Raw genomic sequence first — 15,786 nt, forward strand, 5'->3', positions numbered from 1 at the left:
TTTCGGATATATCTAATTTTCTGTTGGAGGATGCTACCTCAGCGAGCCTGTCAAAGCAGACAGAAGCCAGTCTGAGTTCTTGCTGTAGAGATAACAGCTCTGCTTAGTTTTTGTCACTGTAGCATGCTTTACAGTCAGCAGCTGCACAAAAATTGCAGCAAATATAACCCTGCTTTGCCACACAATACATGCAATACCTTTTACTTTCTTTTACCTCAACATCATCTAAGTCTTGCCCATAGTCATCGGACTCTGCTACAGACAGTTTACTGGAAAGCCATGCATCCACCAGCTGGAATTCTCTTTCAAAATGATAGAGCTGGAATTGTTCTTGCAGGCGTTTTCTCTGGGTGTCAGACTTCTGTAGGAGAGACTGATAGTCTGCTAGGATCCCCTGGAGCTTTGCAAGTATTACTGAACTGCAAAGAATAAGAAGCAGAAGGCATGTCTTTGTTTTATTGTTCTTTTTAAACACTGTTTTTTCTGACTGGTTTAATTTGCAATACCTTTAAAATACAGAACACACCAGATAACATCATGAAGTGAGTTATGCTGTGCCATAAAAGCCAGCTAGCTCAGGAAATTAAAGTATATCATACAAATGGCTGCTCTTTTCCCTTCCTCTTCCCCAGATATAAAAACAAACTTTCAATGAAAAACAATGAACTATTGGGAATGTTCATTTCCTTTCCCAAGCACAGTGGTTTTTGAACATTTGTGGGAAATTAGAACTAGATGACAGTTCCTGGGAGTAGACAATGGACAAAGAAGCTGATCTGCATTAATTGGTCTGTTGTTAAAAAAAAAAACCCAAAGAACTCATGAGAACATTAAAACAATCATCAAGCTTTTGGGGAGATCTGTGTGTGTGTGATGATGGTGATGGAGGGATGGATGATCCCTGAAGTTTTATTTGTGAATGAGCCATCAAACATTGTTGAAGTTTTCTATATTTGCCTTCTCTGGGCATTTCTGTTAGACCTGGAGGAGAAACCTGTTTTTCCTTTCCTACCTCTCTGGACTGTCTTTGTTTATTAAGCTGGCCCCTGTCTCCTGCACCTTCTCGATCCGCGACCTGAAACTATCCATGTCCAGTTTGGTAGCTTCAAGTTTACGCAGTAAAACTTGTGTAGATTCTTCATTCTTCCCGTAATCAGAGGTCTCCAGAATGAAACTCCTCTCTGCCAGCCATGCCTCCACCTCCAGCAACTGTACAAAATACAGGGATGAGCCTTAACACAGCTAGGTTTAGGTCAAAAGAAAGAAAACTGAAAGCAGTTGTGCACTTTAATGCAATATAGCAGACACTGTTCCAAAAAATTTGTGCCCAGAATCCAGTAATTGCATGTTACTCACTGTGATTAGTTGGGAAGATAACTGTCATTTCTCTACTGTATCTGTATTTACCAGATATGAAAAAATCAGGGCAGTGTGAATTTTGCTTCTTTCTCAGTGCTTACATTCATTCAACAATATAGGTGTCAGTTGTTTTAAGAAAAGAAAGGCCAAAATAAATCTCTCAGGAACCATCTTTACCTCATTTAGGAAGAGATGGGCCTCATAGGACTGCATAAGCCTCTGTCTCCTCTCTTGAGCCTCTGCCTTCAAGGTCTCTACAGAAGTCTCCAGCTCCTTCAGATGCTCTCTAATCTTGCGAGAGGCTGAGTGGCCTCCCCTGACCAGTTTCTGTCCTGTACTGATCACTGCTTTGGTCAAAGCATCCCGACTGTTTATCTCATTCTCCAGGTTCTGAAAAGAGTAAAGATAAAATGATAGACCAAAAATAGAAGTTATGGAATTTTTATTCCAGAAAATGTAGTCATGGAATTCCATTATAAATTTACTTTCTATTCACAAAGGTGGGTCACAGGTACAAAGTCTGAGTGCGTGCTTGAAGTGGAGTGAAGAACTTTTTTGTGGGTGAAGGAGTGATCACAGAAATCAAATTTAACCTTGAAGTTTGAACTTTGATGTATATCTACCTCAGAGTCTGGAGGGAACAGGTTTTAAGCACAAATCTCTTATTTGTAGATTCCACTGAAATATACCCAGTTCCATTCCATTATATGGCATTTCTTGAATTAAATTATGTCTAGAGAAGAATGACCAATTTGTCTGCACACTGTTGTTGATCACCTGCCTATGCTTTTGTAGAAGATGCATTTTTGCATAGCAGCCATTGTAAACACTGTGGGTACACGAGTGCCTGGCAGCCAACAGGACAAGGAGAAAAAAACCACCTAACCAATTCTCAAAGGCTTTACTTGAAATTAATTTTTGAAGACTGGTAGGTTTTAAACTATATGCATTCCTCCATATACTCTCCACTGGGTAGGCAAGGCCCATACTGGGATTTTTCTGTGAGCACACGTGCATTCTTTGGCTGTGCCTGAGCATCCTGAGCACAAACAAGCCCCTCAATTTTACCATTGTTCTGTTTAATTTCATAGGACAAATAAGCAGGTTCAGAGTTAGACTAAAGTGCTGTGTTACTGTAGAAGAGATGCCCTCTATGAAGAGAGGAGCTGCTTTTTCAACTTAAGTGTCAAACTTGGCTGGAAAAGAGCTCTGATTCTAATCTTGCCTTTCACTTCCCCCTATTGATTTCAAGATGTTGTTGAAAAGTGACACCATATCTGTTCCAAGCCAAGCAGCTGCTTAAAGGCATAATATATTTGTGTGTACAGGCTGTTTTGCAAGACAGCTTTTTTTTTCTTCCTTATGTTAATACAATTCGCACACAATCTCTTTTGTGGTAACAAACCAAGGACTGAATTTTGCAAATCTGGCTCATTAGGACAAACAATAGAGGGTGGAACCAACAGTATATTCAATTCTTGGCTGTTATGTTAATTCTGACATTTGCTTGCTTGTAAACCAACATTAAAAAGAAGGTGCAGAGGTTGTAGCTAATAACACATTGAGAGTTAAAAGCTTGTTTTAATCCTGTTACCAGAAGAATAGTAATATCAGATAATTTTATTATGCACTGATTTTATGGTATATATCTCCCACTCTCACAGTTAGTTGAAAAATTTTGAGACTTAGCCAATTAACAAAAAGTAATCATAGCCTAAAGCAGTATCTCCTCTGTTCCTTCAGTTACTTGAAATATTTTCTCAGATTAATTCAGCTCAAGCATTCTTTTCTTCTCTGAACTTAATTACTTTCTTACCTTGCCAACAAGCTCATAAATTTTAGGAGTAATTGCACATATAATATTTCTTCTTTTAATCATGATGAAACAAGCTTTTAATTCTTACTGTTTCACGAGGATTGCACCAGAGGCTTGGGCTTTCTCTGACTGTGTATATCACATACATTGACAATTTACAGGATCTCCTGTCTTTCCCAATCCTAGTGCAAATTGCATAGATTTACCATAAAAAGGCACTTGACATGGCACTTAAATGGATGTCATATGTTAATATTAAATACCAATAGCTGTTGAAAAATCTTAGAAGGAATATTTTCTCTTCCACCTTGTTTCTGCAAAGAAACAGTGCTCCTTAATAAAGAACTATCAAGAAGGTGTTTATTGGTATTTGAGATGACAGTATTCCAGGCACTGCTTTCCCTGATGGCCCATCTGAACCTTGTGAAATATTTCAGCAGCTGTCTTGAAAGCTGCCACTGGAGTGAAGGTCAGACAGCATAATAATTCCTTGTTCACTCCCTCCCATCAGAGCAAAAAAAATTTTGGGGAAAAATATTTTCCTGGGAGCTCATCCTGACACATCTGAGCAATGAGCTTTCTTGGATGTACTTACTGAGTTTGAAAGCATTTTGTTAGGACCAAAGAACCCATGAAAATATGCACAAGTTTGTCAAATCTATTTTGCATTGAAAAGGCCAGAGTTTGAACTCAGTTCACAGAAAGAGCCAACGTGTCCACAGAAGGCCTGTGGTGTGGTACTTGCACCACTGCAATGATAAGCAGGATGGCATCCTGCATGTTGCCAAGTCATGAACATGTCCTTGAAAAAGAAAAAGATAAAAAGTGATCCCTAGCATCCTGACTCCTGTTAGCCAAAGCACAGCAGGTGAAGTTTGCTAGAGACAAATTGATTTCAGTGTTCTCTGATTCTAAAGACTGTGAATGGTTGTCACACGACACTACCTGGTGTTTTTCTTGTAGACTCTGAACGGTTGCCAGGGATTTGCCATAATCCTTGGAGGAAGCCATGGGGAGCTTCTCACGAACCCAGGCCAACTCCTCATCAACATCTCGGAAAAACTGGTACTGAAGTCTGCTTGCCTCCAGACCTCCCCGCCTCTCCTGCAGAGGATCATGCAGCCTTTTGTATCTGTAGGTTTTAAACATAATCCAGTGAGGACTGCAGATTGACAAGGAATGGATGCAAACCAGTCATTTCAAAATAGTGTAGAGAAGGAAAGAAAAACGAATATTCAGGGAAGAAAAAAGCTGATAAAAATAGAAAAAAAGATGGCACAGGCCAGGCACTCACACACCTCTGCACCAGTTCATCCACTTTCTCTTCTAGCTCATCAGCAAGGAAATGTTTCTCCTTCTGGAACTGCTGAGCTGTGACCACAAGCTCTTGCAGCCGGTCCCTATGGGCAGCAATGTCTTCCTCCAGCTCCTCTTGTTTCTTCAGATGACTGTTCAGAACCACCAGATCATTGTCATTATATGGTGCTTTCAGGTCATTTTCCACACCTTCCAACCATTTCTCTGTGTCCTCTACATTTCGCTGAAAATGAAGACCCTGAGAACAAGCAAGAAGAAAAGATCATTTAAACCTTTAGGATGGGTAATGTGATGTAAAAATCTCAGTCACTTTCAGTAAAGATTGCACACAAACATGGAGCAACTTCCCAGTGCTCAGTGAACTCCTCCCATATATATAATATATAAATATATGTAATGGGGGTGCAAATGAAGAAGAGAATTCAGTTATGGTGAAGACAAGAACAGATACATTAGACATCAACAACCTTTCTTACTCGTGTTGCACAAATGCAGATCACAGACATAGCAGCTTTAAAAAAAAAAGTTTAAAGGGAGAGCTCTGTTTTATAACCACAGATTTTCTGATAGCCCAAGCAAGCATAACTCACAGTCATGAGAAATCATGTGCCTGGAGCTAGAAGAATGAAAAGCAGCTGTAGGTTTCTTTCTCAATGTGCTGGAGAAAAGATGCCCTTGAGACAGATGCAGAGAGTTGACACATACGAGTAAACACATTTTTCCTCAGTATCTCTCTCTGGAATCTGGATCTAAACCAGCAGCAGAAAGCAGAATGGAGCCTGGCCTACAAATCCTCTTCCCTCCATAGGGATGTCCAATTATCCTGCCAATTCCATTCACTCAGTCCACACTTACATTCTTTGCAGTAATGGTCTTCAGGAATCAGGTTGCATTGTAACACATGACACACTTGTAGATGAGGCATTTAGCAAGGCAGCCTCTGGAAAAGACACCAAGATCCAGCCACTGGCATCCCTGTAAGCACTGGCATTACCTTGTAAGCATCCTGCAGTTTGGTCCATTTATCCTGGCAACTTGCTAGCAGTTCCTCCCATAGCTCTTCCATTTCTTGTAGTCTGGACAGAATGGCTTCTGGGGCATAGTGCCTTTCATGGAGCATCTTCTCCCCTTCCTATGTCAGAAGGAACAGGAAAAGTATTTCTCCTTTGCTGAACACACCAGAATACATCACCTTTGCCTTCATAACCAAAGTCTACCGGCACTCTCATGTAAAAGGCCAGCTGCAACCTTTACCTCCTGACATAACAGATGGAGGGATTGCAGAGACAGAGAAAAATCTGATAAAGACAAAAGCCTTACTCAAATTAGGGCAGAAACTGCTCAGCAAGAGAAGCAAGAGGTACAGCAAGTGAAAGTTGCTATACCAGGTCAGTAGGTGTTATAGTTAAAGACCAACTAAAGAGCAACTATAGTTAAAGAGCAACTACTAGGACTATTCCCAACAAAGAGGGCAGGGCATCATGAAATAATGTGAAAGAGATTGTGCAAACAAGTCTTTAAAGATAGATAATTTTACTGAGGATTGTAACTCCACCCTTTAACCCCCTCTTGTTGCGTCTGCAAACAGGGGAATTGAAACACAAGAAAAGGAAAAGGAAAAAGGAAAAAAAGGAAAAAAGGAAAAAGGAAAAAAAGGAAAAAGGAAAAAGGAAAAAAGGAAAAAGGAGGGGAAAAAAGAAAAGGGGAGGTGTTTCAAAGATGCAGGTGAATCTGGAGGAGGCAATCTACTTTTAATGTAGTAATCTATTGCAGAATACATCTAGTAAGTGCTGTGCTGAAAATAAAATTAATAAACATGTAACAGTCTGTCCTTCCAAACTTATAATCTGATCACAGCTTCTGCCAAATATCTGACAAATCTTGTCAGGCTTCCTTCATATCCCTCCTACTAGCATGTCTCTGCAAAGGAAGCACTTGAAAACTCTATCCTTTTTGTTGGATACATCTCATGTGACTTGTTAAGGTTGGTCATCCAATCAAGTAGGTTCTCTGCTGGAAAGAAACAAGGATACCTCTAAAGTGACATTCACCCAGAGAGATGTCCCTAAAGTCAGAGGATTGAATGTTTTATTGCAGGCCACCATCTGTTTCTATTGCATGCACAGTGAATATGCATAGCAAGCTCACTCTAGGCAGTGAGAGAGAGAGAGAGTAAAGAAAGAGATGGACACAGAAAATTCTTCATAGACTAAAAGAATAAGCTTTTCAGTATACTCAGAGACAAAATGGACCATACCAGTGGGAGGACATGACTCCCCCTCCCTTGTTTGAGATCACTGTAACTCACTGTCTGCAGAGTCTTTCATGCCAGTTGCCCACCCTTGCCCAAAACCCCACTTCTCTCACTGATCTGATGGAGTCCAGGCGATTTCTGTTGGCCATGATCTCTGCTTGGAAAGCCTGGTGCCTCTGCAGTTTGGTCTGCAGATTGCTTGGATCCTTCCAGCTATCATCCTGGGCAATGCTATTCTTCTCGTTAATCCAGGCAGCCACCTGTGGGGGGGGGAAGAACAGAAGTAAACAAAATCTTCACTGTTTCTTCAGTTTCTTCAGCTCCAGACTGCCAGGCTCTCCTCATGTGTATAAAACAGGGAACTGGTAAGTGGGGACTGAAATGAGTTGTCCTCCTGAGGTTCTGCTTCCCTAACTGCTCCTGCCCTTCATGAAGTCACCCCTATGTGTTTGTTTACCGGCACTGCTGCCTGGAAAGGGAGCTGTCTCCATCAGATAGCCCCCGTGCAGTGAGAAAATGCATGGGCACATGTGCATGGGGGAGCACAGACAATGATCTCCCTATTTCTAACTCATTGACAGTACCTCACAAAAAAGAACTAATTTTTTTCCTCTTCTTTGTTTTTTTTTAATGGTGGCACATTCCTTTTAAATGCATTTATTTCTTCTGCATTTTGCTGTTGTCCAAAGTACAGTACATCTTTTGTTTACTAGACTAGATGAGAGGGAAGAAAAAAAATATTCCTTCAGTCTTATCCTCATCTTTCCCAATATTATCTCATTCCAGGCTCAGTTCCTTGATTTTTCTCACAGTAAATCTGTCTGGGTATTCAGATCTATGCAGCACAGCATGTTTTAAGAAACCAGAATATTATGAATCCTGCATAATTGTACCTCAAAAGAATTCTTCAGGAACTTCTGCAGAAGCCTTGATTCCTCTAGCAAATGACTGCGAGCAGAGGCATTCTCCAGTAGTCTCTGTTTTCTGAGATGAAGACAGATTGTGAGGTAAAAGTCACAGAGTGAATTAGATAGATAAGGGTTTTCAAATTTCACCTATAAAACACACATGATCTAATCCTCCATTCCCTAGGAAGGAAATGTTCCATAATATGCAGATTTCCTTGATCTTGTCAGAGAAGATGCCCAGGACACTATAGGAAAGATTGCTAGCTGATAGGTATGCTTAAACTACCCAAAAATTCTGCATATATGGTATCTGCCTCTAGAAATCACCATCATTGCCTTTAAAGGTTCAAGAGAACACAAACTCAGCATGTTTCTTATGTGGAAATCCTGCAAGTCTGATGGTGTTTGTCATGGATAAACCAAAGCTACACCATCCTTTAATTTTTTTCCCCAATTTTGGACCTGAAGGACTTTATTTTTGTTAATGCAGAGGTGAGATATTAATAAATCATATCAAATTAGACAATATTAGTAAATCAGTATGTTCATTTGAATCATAAGGAACGTCCAGTCTCTTTTCATAACTTTTATGTAGCTCTTTTCATCCACCACAGCAGTGAATACAATTGCTTTTACTTTAGCACTTGTTTAAGATGAACAATATGCAAATTGGTAGTAGGAATAAAGTAATTCACATGAAAGGGCAAGATCTGATCAGAAAATCTGCAAATGCCCTAATGGATAATTTGAGTGGGGCTTAAAGATCAACCCTATTACAGCAGAGAAGAGCAGTTGTCTAGCAAATGATCTTTCTTGATGGTATTTGATGATAATGAAGTATTTAATGACATGGCAGGCTACCTGTTTGCAGCACTGTCTCCAAGGCCAGGCCAGAATACAAAATTACAGAGACTCTACCTTTTTCTGAATCTTGCTCTCCCTCTGCTAATTGCATTTTGGAAGCCTCCTAATAAAATACGACCAATTTGGGAAGACCCCAGTGCAAAGCTGAGCAAATGCAAAGCATCTCATGGTTCTCTTAAATGATTTAAAGACAGTGATCACATGAGGAGGGACTCATTGCAGGAGAGATTGGTGGCTGACATGGGAAGGATTTGACTTTACCTCCTCAGAACAGCCTGGCATCTGCTGCTGATATTTTCTGAGTCATAATGCTTGTTCTGTGTTAGCTGCTGAGCAAATGAAGCCATCTCGTCGATTTTCTCCATCTGAGCTTCCAGGGCTTTTTCAAACTGGGTGTGTTTCCGCTGCAGGCTCTCCACACTAGACACTGAGTCCTGGATAGAATTCAACAAAGGGAAGCTGCTTTCAGTCAGAGTTTTTCCATCCAAAACACTGATAATCCAGAAGGTAAATGGCATTTACCTCACATTTGCAAACTAGCTGTGAAAAAATTTATTGTTCTTTGGAATTGATTGGCATTAATCTGACACTTGGGACCTAAATAATGTTCCATGCAAGGTTTGATTATTTCAGTGATGGATGCTTAGCTTCTTGTGCATATTGTTGTGCTGGATAGAACACATAACTCCTCAAGAATTAAAACATCAGCCCCTAATTTTAAATCTGTCTTAAGACAGATGCCATGTTGAGAGCAAACATGGGATGTCAAACTGAATTCAGAGTTAAGTGAACAAATATGTCACAGAAAGAGGCTAAAATTAGAGTCTCAGTTTCAACTCATGGAATTTGGAAGAGCTCAAATCCAGATCTGAATTTGTCAGACTGGAGTCTGACATTACAGTTTATCTGGAGAGAAACACTTCTTGTAATGCTTGCGAATCCCAGGCTTAATGACTCAGAGTTGTCCTTTCAGCACTTTAATTATAGAAACAGTGGTGTCAAAATGTTATCTCAGTAAACTCTGCTTCTCCACTGTTCTAGATGAAGCAATAAGCACACATCAAATGGGTCAGAAAAAATACTAAACTTCTGGGTGCTTGCATGAGTCATTGGAGGGGAAATTACTCACAGAATAATTTTCTGCACATTGCTGAGCTAAATATGATTGCATGAGTCCTTCTAAATCTCCTATACTGTAAAGAAGGGACTGTAAATACTGTGAACTCCGAGATGTTTTTGTAGCCCCTGCAGAAGCAACTAATTTAGTAGCACTACTTATACAAGGTGTAGGTGACCTCAGTGTCAGAATGTATATCCAGCATCCTGAGGAGCTTTTGCAACCCATGCATCAGTCTGCAGCTTCAGTTATTGCAGCGTTATTGATACCTGGGATAGGTAATTTAAAGCTACCCTGGGTATGCCAGCAGTGACAGCAGTGGTGACTTGCACAGTGCTGGAAAATGTCTTTGGGTGAGGTAACACAAGCCAGACTGAGCAGGGCATTGAGCAGCCTGGGCTGGAGGGAGGTGTCCCCACCCATGGCAGGAGGGTTGGAAACTGATGGTCCCTTCCAAACCAAACCATGCTAGAGTTCTACATTTCCATGCAGTCTCCTTTTCCTGCTATAATCAGAGCAGATGGATTGTTTCATTACTCTTAGGGTTGAGATTCCCATCCTGTGTAGAGTACCAAGAAAAGAAATCTGATCCTAAACCACCAACAGGGCTGAGCAGAAACTTCGGAAGGAGAAAGAGCACAGGAAGATTCAGAGCACATACCCCCAAGTACATACAGTCCCCTCTCTTCCAGACTGATTGCAGAGGAAATTGTAATTTCTCAGAGCACATACCCCTAAGTCCTCATTAGCTAGGAAGGCCTCCTTGCTGCTAAGCCAGCTCTCAATCTGCTCCACGTAGCCATAGAATTTCTGTATAGGGAGAAAACCCAACAGGCACAAACATGACAATATGCTGAAATGCTGTAAAGCAGAAGCTAACCTGACTTCAGCAGAGTACACTGAAAAAAATCAAACTTCAATGGGTACTTCAAAAATTAACCTGATACATGAAAAAGCATTGAAACTGCTCATACCATAAGATTTAAGTTCTCATAAATGTGATGATTTTAGATGGGATTAGTAGCCCAGGTATTATTTAAAGTACTTGACATTCTTCATTGTAGAATCTCTGTTTGAACAGAAATTTTTAAAGTGAGATGACTGGTACAGGGAAGTATTTCTGGAAAACTGCAGCCAAAATAGTTCTTTTATGAGGAAAAAAAGCCAGGAAAAAATACATTATTCCATCCATGCTAAATTTTTCTTCAGTTTTTAAAAATACTTGTCTGGCTTCATGTTTTTTGGGAAGGTTATAGAATTTGGAAGAGTAGTGATGTTGTGTTCCAAGTATGCGTTTTTTTCCAGATGTATGAGAGTTTGATCAAATTTTAATAAGTTTTACAGTCTTTGAAAAACATATTAGCACATATTCCACAGAAATTTCTGTGATTTGTAGAGGTAAAATCTCTCAAAGTCCTGTCACCACTGAATGTGCTTGGCCCTCAGAATGCCTTCCAGAAACCAGTGAAATATAGATTAAACACTGGGTATTATTAGCTCATCTTTCATCCTACCATCTCATATATTCGCTGTTTATATCCAGAAAAACTGTCAGTGGCATGTGCATTCTCTCTTGAATGTCATTTTACTCACCTGTAAATCTTGTGCCTGAAACAGTTTTATATATTGCTCTTTCCATGCTTGGATCAGTTCAGACCAGGCTTGCTGCAGTCTGGAGAGGGACTGGTGGATCTCAGGGGTTGCATAGTGACCAGAATTGGCAAGTTCTTTACCATAGTCACTGAGAGCATTGAATCTTTCCACTCGGGCTTCAATCTCCTCCTAAAATACATTGCTAAGGTTGATGTCAAGGATTTATGAAGAGCCATTTATTCAGAATACAAGCCTTAAGGGGAAGAGTTTGGGCTGTAACTTTCCGGCACTAACATTTGTATGGAAAATCATTCATCTTTGAGCTGTGTTACTGGAAGGGCATAGAATTGCCTAAGACAGAATAAATGTAAATACTAAAATGACTTTATTGGTCTAGGAACAACTGTTTTCCTACAAATGAAAATTGAGATTTAGTTAGAAACATATTAGAAAATGCTGAGATCTAAATGAACACAATTTCAAACAGCCATAATATCATCCCTCAGTCTTCCTACATGAAAGTGGTTCTTTTAAGAAACAGTGCCTAGAATTTTTCCTTTCCTGACAAGTAAGTTTTCATCAGATTTTTATGTTAAAGACATGGTTTTACTTCATTTTATGTTGCTAAAATGAAACACATTTAACTTTTGCACCTGGTCTGAGGAACGAATTATACACCTTTACTGAATCCTGAAGGTGAAAGCATAAAAAGCAATTATGATCCCTGCAAACTGAATATGGAATTCTAATGCAAGCAATTTCAAAATGAAATTAACTATGGACTGAAATAATACCATGTATTAACTCATAAACTCCCTTAAACACTATGGCATGTACTATTAAATTTCTGAAATTAGAACTGCAGCTTTTAGAGATTTTTGGGGTGGTGGCATTGCCCAATCATAGATAACACAGCTATAAAATTGTAATTCAAAAATTTTTAAAATTCACATTAGCATCTCATGTTCAGCTCTGGTCTCTCCTAAGGACTTTGGTTTGAGTCACTAACCAGAATGAAAAAACCCTCCTTCTTGCCTTGTCAGTAATTTTAGTTTAGTCAGCATAAGAACATAATGCCTGAATTTCTTCCTTTTCCCTGTGACTGTCTCCTTAGGGCCATTTGGGCTCCTTCACTAATAGATATTAAATATTTAAAGATTTAGATCTTGCCACCATTTAAATTTGGAGCACTCTCCATCAGTGGTTTGTGATATTTCTAATATGACAAAGAATTATTAGCAAAAACTTTGTTAAATTACATGAGAAAGAATTGTTAAAATGGGTGACTCTTAAGAAGGAGGGGATTTCAGATACTTCACACTAAATTCAGGTTTTAGAAAATTAATCAGAATCTATAAACTGTTTGTGTTAATAACAAGACCCACGAAGCTCTGGGTATTAGTAATTACTCAGTGAACAGGATTTTTAGAAGTAATAATTGCAAAGAGAATGTAGCCCAACAGCTGAAAGATAGCTATGATTTTTAGAAAAAAGTAAAATATTGACTTTTTTCCTAACGTTAATTGAAATGCCACTCCTTTTAAAAAAGAAATTAAAATTATTATCCAAATTAGCCACCAAAACATTAGTAAAGTAACAATTACTGGGATATGAAGTGTTTCAGAACTGAAACTGTTTAGCACTATTCAGTGGTAATTTACCTTGCTGTGTGAAACAAATTGTTTGTATTTTCTTCTCAGGTAAATTAAGTTCACATGAAAAAAATCTAGCTTGAAGCAAGGATTAGCTGGCATTAACTTCTTTGGCAATATGAATAAGGAGGTGAGCAGTGAGCATGATGTGAGACTGAACCTGTTTTTCACCATCAGGCTTGGACAGCTGTACAGGTGAGAGCTCATGGGGCTTTGGGGCCTTTTTGCAAAGACACAAGCTGCCAAAACCCCCATGAGACAGTTTTGTCAGTATGCAGGTGATTTCTACCCCCAGCCTGGTACTGAAAACAGGATTTTATCGTGTTATTGAGAGGTGCATTCTGTGCACACAGAGATTCCCAGCATGTGCAATTGGAGGCACAGGTGATACTTGCCTTTCTCTCCTGGTGCTCCTCAATCATACTTTCGGCTTCATTTGCACTTTTAGGCAGCCCCCCTGCTTCCATTAAAGCTCTGGTGTTTTGGGCCCAGTCGAGTATCTCCTTCATCTCCAAGTTAAATTTCTGCAACTGGTACGAGGCTGCCAGCTTCTCCTTCCTGCCACACAAGGTGCAGTTCAGCATTATCTGATGTGGAATTACCTAGCTGCCTTTCCCTCCCCATTTGCAGAGGAAAGTATCTTAACAGAAGCCTAATGAAATTAATCCAAACTTTCCCTTACAGTTCCTAGGAGACCTCATGTTAACCAAAACCACGGGAGATGCACACTGCCGTGGGGACAACATGCCTATTAATTTTTCTACATCAGTTCATTAGCATAAGAAAGGTAAAAACGCCTTCATATCTGTTGCTCACAGCCATAACTACAAATCAGGATTAAGCCTTTCTCATTTTGGAAAGTTTTGAGAAAAAAAAAATCTTCAAGAACCATCCAAAAATAAGTCTTCCACAAAGGTTTTATGATAGATGTAATTTGATAGTCTGAAGGCATTTTAGTAACATTATTTAATGGGATAAACCACAAAACACGGTATTAGTTTTCCCAAAGTCACATCAGTGGAAGTTTTCCATATCAAGTCGCACTTTTTCCAACTCAGGTGTCTTAGGTGCCTGTGTAAACTTTGTAAAAAATCCTTAAAAACCTTTAAAAGACCTCTGACAACTAGGGTTTAGACCCAAGGGGGCAGCTTTGCTTCTGCTAAGAGATATTCAAACAACTCTAAGCCTTCACCTTTGTTTAGCCTGTCCCTGGAGTTGCAGCCAGTTGTTTTTCATCTCCTGTTGCTTCATAGTCAGTTTGTCATTTATGGATGGATTCCTTGTGGAAAGGCGGAAAGATTCCCGTTCCAGTGGCTGGGGAGAGATTTATAGTGGGGTAAATTTATGCCAAATGCTTATATTCATTCTTGAGTTTGTCTTTCAGGAAAAATAGTTCATTGTAAGACCCCAGCTCTCAAAGGCAGTTCACTAAATTACAATAAAAAAATATACAAAGGGATATGTAATATGCAAAAAATAATACACATGTATTTGTGAGCAAACATCCATGTGAAGAAAGATCTCTGTGCATTGCTTTGCATGCACAAGGGTTAATTTACAATTTAGAAAAGAGTTTTGCAGAATACAGACAAACAGATAGGAAAATGAAGTACTAGTTCTAACTTCTATTAGTGGTCTGATGAACAGGAATGAAGGCTCATCAGGTCAGGTTTAAAGACAAAAACTTTCTTGCAAAATTCCATCAAGTTGATGAAAATGAAGAATTTTAATTATGCAGAACAGAAAATATGCCAGGCTGGTTTTAATCCTTAAAAAGAGTAAAAAAAAAAAAAAAAAAGCCCAAACCTTGCCCTTCTCCCCTGTACAGCCTTGCTTATGCCTTCCAATAATCACCCACTTTTCACATGAGAATTAGCTAACCAAGTCTCAGTGTTGAAGGTACCACACATATTGCCACTATTTGTCTACTATTGTAAAGAAAAAGTTTTTCATATTTCCTGTATGAAAGGGCTTAACACTGGCCAACAGTGAAAAAATGTGAGAGGTTGTCATTGGAATTGTACTACTGTGGTTCAACAGGACATACTTCTTTCTGGTAAAAATATACAAATATAAAGGACTTAGACCCATATTTAATGCTCAATTTAATTTAGTCCTAGATGATGCAAACTGACCATTTTACAAAAGCCAGAGTGGATCAGGCAGGCAATTACCTAGAATTTCTGTGTTTGATGTATGTGTAAGGAAACTACATGCAGTATGGGGTTTGCACTTAAGTTCTGAACAGAAACAGAGTTGTGATTTTGGTTCAACTGAGTACAGGAACTTGGGGAAAGATGGAATCCATGCATTCCAAAATGTATAGGACAGTCTGTTCTGGCTTGTATGTGAGGCCCAGAGACTCAGACAACATTAAAAAGGGACTTTTCTTCTTAGGTTTTGTGCACCAGGAAGACTAATATTTGATAAGATAAAGTAGGATTAAGCAGCAGTATTTTCATGACAAGAAATTTATGCTGCATTTGCATTGCTGAAAATTCCTGCTAATCATTCTGAAGAGTAACAATGATTTTTGCACCATATTTTCAAGAACAAAAAGAGATCTTTTTTTCAGTATCTTTTGTACTTCCCTACTTCTTACCTCCATTTTGGACTTGATTACACTGATTTCTCTCTCCATTTCTTCATGTCTTCGAATCAGGTTTTCCACACTTTCCACATCTTTTCCATAATCCAGTGCTTGTATCAACACACTCTGGAGAGGGCAGTGGGATGTGCAAATGGTGAAGATGACACCAAACAAAAGGATCTGTATCTTAATTATTTCAAAGAGCCTCCTCCTTCACCTCTTTGCATTGTCATGTAAGTGTTCTTACTGTTTTTTAAAATATCAATAGAACACATTGTCTGCTCTCCTTACAGAGATGAAACCAGAATCGAAATCT

The 15,786-nt window shown here is 39.2% G+C and overlaps 1 protein-coding gene across 1 annotated transcript in view; it reads right to left on the reverse strand.

Annotated features, from left to right (window-relative positions):
• The window catches only part of SPTBN5 (spectrin beta, non-erythrocytic 5), a 91,384-nt gene that overhangs the window by 12,930 nt on the left and 62,668 nt on the right, over positions 1-15,786 (reverse strand). The window contains exons 41-54 of the mRNA XM_063398587.1: positions 15,483-15,596; positions 14,073-14,194; positions 13,276-13,438; positions 11,229-11,417; positions 10,368-10,445; positions 8,780-8,952; positions 7,640-7,730; positions 6,860-7,006; positions 5,487-5,624; positions 4,474-4,730; positions 4,121-4,307; positions 1,537-1,749; positions 1,013-1,209; positions 215-419 (exon numbers count right to left, since the gene is read on the reverse strand). Of these exons, the coding sequence (XP_063254657.1) occupies positions 215-419; positions 1,013-1,209; positions 1,537-1,749; positions 4,121-4,307; positions 4,474-4,730; positions 5,487-5,624; positions 6,860-7,006; positions 7,640-7,730; positions 8,780-8,952; positions 10,368-10,445; positions 11,229-11,417; positions 13,276-13,438; positions 14,073-14,194; positions 15,483-15,596 (2,274 nt within the window). The remainder of the gene's footprint in view (positions 1-214; positions 420-1,012; positions 1,210-1,536; positions 1,750-4,120; positions 4,308-4,473; positions 4,731-5,486; positions 5,625-6,859; positions 7,007-7,639; positions 7,731-8,779; positions 8,953-10,367; positions 10,446-11,228; positions 11,418-13,275; positions 13,439-14,072; positions 14,195-15,482; positions 15,597-15,786) is intronic.

This window comes from Prinia subflava, chromosome 5 (assembly GCF_021018805.1).
Source record: "Prinia subflava isolate CZ2003 ecotype Zambia chromosome 5, Cam_Psub_1.2, whole genome shotgun sequence".
NCBI lineage: Eukaryota > Metazoa > Chordata > Aves > Passeriformes > Cisticolidae > Prinia > Prinia subflava.